Source organism: Lygodium microphyllum, chromosome 21, assembly GCF_053477565.2.
Source record: "Lygodium microphyllum isolate KBCC chromosome 21, Lygodium_microphyllum_v1.1.10, whole genome shotgun sequence".
Taxonomy (NCBI): domain Eukaryota; kingdom Viridiplantae; phylum Streptophyta; class Polypodiopsida; order Schizaeales; family Lygodiaceae; genus Lygodium; species Lygodium microphyllum.
In genome coordinates this window covers 66,267,259-66,272,115 of record NC_141155.1, presented here as the reverse complement: position 1 = coordinate 66,272,115, position 4,857 = coordinate 66,267,259, and the positions used below count along the sequence as shown (strand labels likewise).

The 4,857-nt window shown below is 42.5% G+C and overlaps 1 protein-coding gene across 1 annotated transcript; it reads left to right on the top strand.

The window, feature by feature from the left end:
* Positions 1 to 758: 758 nt before the first annotated feature.
* LOC148018091 (protein GRAVITROPIC IN THE LIGHT 1-like) lies at positions 759 to 4,315 on the top strand. Its single transcript, XM_087661473.1, has one exon. The coding sequence runs from the start codon at positions 2,110 to 2,112 to the stop codon at positions 3,694 to 3,696; it is 1,587 nt and encodes a 528-aa protein (XP_087517599.1). The 5' UTR covers positions 759 to 2,109; the 3' UTR covers positions 3,697 to 4,315.
* Positions 4,316 to 4,857: the final 542 nt, after the last annotated feature.

Below are 4,857 nucleotides of genomic sequence, written 5' to 3'. Positions count from 1 at the left end.
TTTCTTAAAATGCATGAAATTGTAAATAAAATTATGTTCATTTGAAGATCCAATTTCATATAAATTTGTATTTTCTTGAATATGGGACATGAATTACGTAATGTAATGTGGTCTTGTACAATGTTCACAAAAAATTGAGGTTTAGTGTTAAGTGAATTATCACATTCGAAAAGAAACCTTACAATTTAAATAAAAGAAAAAAAATCGGTTCAAATCCCTCTCTCTCTCCTACTATACATTAGAATAGGGGACAATTTTGCTAGTGGCACGATAGTAACGTCTTGATATGATCAATTGGGACTCTTTTATACCTCAAATTTATGGTTATTTTGATTACAATAGGACAAAACCCTAAAAAATCCAAGGAAAAATCCCACAAATTGCCAATGTGAAGGTGTTTGTATTGGCTCTAGAGAATGCTTTTCGAAGAGTGTTAATATCTCGATGCGATAAGATGAGACTCTTTTATACTCCAAATTTATGGCTATTTTTTGATCATTACAAGGAAAAATACCTAAAATATTCGAGAAAAAAACCCAGCAAATTGCCAATCACAATGTTTGTATTGGCTCTAGAAGACCTATTTGGTGGTAGTCTCCACTGTGTTGTGCCATATGTTGGTGCTTTGGGGAATGTGGTGGGACGCCACATTATCAGAAGATTTTTTCAATTACGAAAATGCAAGAAATGGAGAGGGAAAATTTACCCTTTGGCCCAAAAAAGATAAGAGGCGCTTCAAGACAAGGGGAGGACGAAAAAAGACAAGCGACGCTGGGAGATTGCGCTGCCATGGAGGCGATAGGGCAGCAGCGGGTGATGGTTGAAAAGGCAGGGGGCCTCCTGCTGACGGGAAAGGAGGGCGAGAAAAGGAAGAAAGGAAAAGGACTCCCCTTGGACTATCCTTCTTTAGTTGCCGCTCTGTATCACAGAAGAAACGTGAGGCCGAGACCTTGGCTATGTTGCGAGTTTTCCTCCCAAAGGCTCTTATTTAATTGGCTTCTCAGCTGCTCATCCTGGCTGTGGCATTCCAGAGCCTTCAAGCAGGGTTGACGATGGTAGAACTGTGTAAGATGCAGGGTTGTCTTATGGCTGACCTGTTTGAGAAGCAGGGTTGGCTCAGAGTAATGATATAATAAGCCTTTGTTTGGACAGAGGCGATTAACTATCTTCTGTTTCGGCTGTATTTATGGGTCTGCATTTACTTGCATACAAGTAAGTTCTAAGTGCTTGATAGAGTGGGCAAATTGGAAGCTCTCTATTGGCGTGTTCAGAGCAGTCACTTCAAGTTTGGGGCTTGCTTGAGCCTACTGGCAGGCAGAGGGCTGATCACTGCTAACTATGGTGGTTGCGAGAAGGTAACTTCTTGTTCTTCTTCATGCTCATTTTTAAAGAAATATCAGACTAAGGTTACAGTGGCTACGGTGGAAGCTCAATGATCTTGACAGCAGCAAGTCTGCAACTCGACTTGAACCTGCTCTACTACTGCTGAAACCTGACAAATGAAGCCAGATGGGCCCCTGTGGAAATCTGCAAACCTCTGCTATTTTGACTCTTTATGAGCTTGAGCTTGAACAAACATTCATTTGGGAAGTGCCTGGACGTGGAAACCCACTTTTTTAGTATCCTGTTATGGTACCTCAAACAGGCTTAGCAGTGGATCAGTCATCTGCAATGACATGTTTCATTATCATCTATGTTTAACGGCACATGGATTGCACCTGAGAGCACGTTTGGGAGGTTGCTGGTTTGATTATACCATAACTTAAGTCTGCAGGAGATGGCTAGAGGCTATTGTAGAATACTGAACCCTCTACTCTCAGTCTCCTGAAGCTTATTCAGTGAAAGCATGGCCAATCCCCCTTCTCAGTCTCGTTAGAAAGCCTCCAAGTTGTCTGCAGAAGATGACTAGACGCTATGTCAGAGTACCTTCTACTTTGTCTCTTGAAGCTTATTCAGTGAAAGCAGACTAGAAGCATGGACAGTTCCCCTTCTCAGTCTACTAAGAAAGTCTCCAACTTGTCTGCAAAAGGTAAGTAGAGGCTGATGTAGAGTACAGAACCCTCTACTCTCTGTCTCCTGAAGCTTCTTAAGTGGAAGCAGGCTAGAACCATGGCCAGTTCCCCTGCTCAGTCTCCTAAGAAAGTTTCCAACTTATCAGAGCTTGTGCAGAAGATGGCTCAAGCTTACAAGAGGAAACCCAGCAGTCTAGCTAAACAATGGGAACATCAGCAGCAATCAAACAAACGGGTTTCAGAAGACTCCAATACCACTGAAGGAGAGGCTTCCAGCAGTGGTGGTGGAGCAGGAGGTGGAGCATCACGAGACCGCAGCTCTGAGCTTGATCTGGATGGAGGGTATGGTTTCATAAACAGCAACAAAAGTTCCATGGCCATGAATCCCTCATCTTCCTCCTTCTTTGACAGTCCATCACCTCCTCCTACCCTGCCAGATCCTAGCTTGTTGGCTGTCAAAGTACGTGTTCTGGAAACCCTTGTAACCAAAATATTTGGCACCATATCTTCTCTCAAGAGCTCGTACCTTCAACTGCAAGCTGCCCATTCCCCTTATGACCCAGTCAAGCATGAGGTTGCAGACAAGGCTGTTGTTGCAGATATATTGAAACTTTATGAGATGAAGCAGTCGTATGCTGAGAGGGATGCTATTGTTTCTGGTCAATCTGTTGATCCTACAGACCCTTACACTGATCAGACTAAATTTCAACAGCCTCAAAATCCTCCAAAGGAAGTTTTGTTGAAATCTTATGAAGGTATCATCAACAATTTCCATGTGGAGATTAGGAAGAAGAATCTAGAAGTTGAGAGTCTCAAGGATATGCTTGCGGAGTCAACCCTCCAGAGAGAGAAGTTAGAGAAAAGGGTCAAGAAGTTGGAACAACGACTGGCAAAGGAGGCCTCTTCTCCTGTGAATGGAGGACCTTCATCATCTGCTTTGGCTGAAAACGCACCTTATGCACAGCTGCTCGAACATGCAGTTCAGCATGCAACTGAGGTCTCAAAATCTTTCACAAAATTGCTTATTTCTCTCATGAAAGCTGCTCAATGGGACCTTGATGCTGCATCTGATTCTATTGAAGTGGGCATCAACTATGCGAGGCGTTCTCACCGGAAGTATGCCTTTGAGTCTTATGTCTGCCAGCAAATGTGGAATGGATTTGAAAATGAGGATTTTTACATATTTGGTAGCCTGTCTTCTATCCTGGATCCAGATAAGCATAGGCGAGATTGCTTTGATGAATACATGGACATGAAGGCTATTGATCCCTTGGAGCTTATTAGTGTAAATCCAGACTGCATGTTTGGAAAGTTCTGCCACAAGAAGTTTCTGCAGCTGGTTCACCCCAAGATGGAGACCTCCTTTTTTGGAAATTTTGAACATAGAAACCAGATCACTGAAGGAAGCCATCCAAACAGTCATTTTTATCAGAATTTTTTGAGGCTTGCTAAGGCAGTCTGGCTAGTGCATAGGCTTGCATTTAGCTTCCAACCCAATGCCAGCATCTTCCAAGCAAGGAGGGGCACCCTGTTCTCTCCTATCTGTATGGAGAGTGTTGTGCCTGGTATGGAGGCCGAGGAAAACAAAGTGGGTTTTACTGTCATGCCAGGATTCCGAGTGGACAGGACAATCATCAGGTGCATAGTGTACCTCCAAGCATCTGAGATGAGTGTGGAGAGATAAGGTAACCATTGCAGTAGCATCTAAAATTTGGGAAAAGAAACGCCTTACTCCCGCCAGTTAAGAAGTCAAGGTTTCTGTAACGTACCATATGCTAGCATTATTTACAATAGTTGCAAAGATGACGCGCAGCAGTTTTGCAGATCTCATATCATGCGGTGGTGTTTGCATGATGAAGTTGATGATTGAAGCATTTTCACTGAACTTACTTAATGCACTGAAGCTTGTCCGCTGCATCAAGGGCAAGCATGAGGTGACTTTTGGTTTATGCTGAAAGTTGTCACCTGATGTTTTCTTTCTACAAAACCTCCTGAACTTTGTATAAAGTGAAAGTGAGCTGTTAAGTTGCACAGTTTCCTGAGTCAGGGTTGCTTGGTTGGAACTTGTGCCAGGCTACAATTCCTCACCCTGGGAAAGATTGTATGGTTGTAAACCTTTCAGGCTTCAGTGTAGTCACAGTGGGCCGCAGAGAAACTGGAGTTGATGATTGGTGTAGGGAAATTCAACATGTAATCATTCTCTCACTGTTATGGTCCAATCACATAAAATCACTCAAGGGTGTATGAAGAGTTTTGTACAATTCATGAATTTAATCTTCAGCACTCTTTGGTCTTTTGTGTTCTATAGTTATGTGGTTGCTAACTACCTTTGGCTTTCCTGAACTTATTTTGATTGGCTTGTTGGTTTTCTTGGTGAGAAGAGTGTTCTGCTATAGTGACAGGAGCTGACTGGTTACATGTCAATTTTATGTATACACAGCCTTTGGTTGATTGGGTGGAAAACCTGGGCACTTTAGATGTGTATGTCAACAAGGGGCTTGGATTTAAGAGTTGTGCCTTTTGAGTAGATAGTATTCACTACTGGAGCCAAGCTTTCTAGAGGGAGGCTGGAAAAAAAAAGGGTTTTGCTACAAGCTGTGTCAAATACACTCATATAAAGAATTACATGAGCATGTTTCAGATCTAGAGATTGACTGGATTGTTACATGGTCCTTGTATCTTCCAATATCTCATTTGCAGATGTGAGTTTCTAAACGGAATTATGAAGGTACATGAGCATGTTTCCGATCTAGAGATTGACTGGATTGTTACATGGTCCTTGTATCTTCCAATATCTCATTTGGAGATGTGAGTTTCTAAACGGAATTATGAAGGTTGAATACTG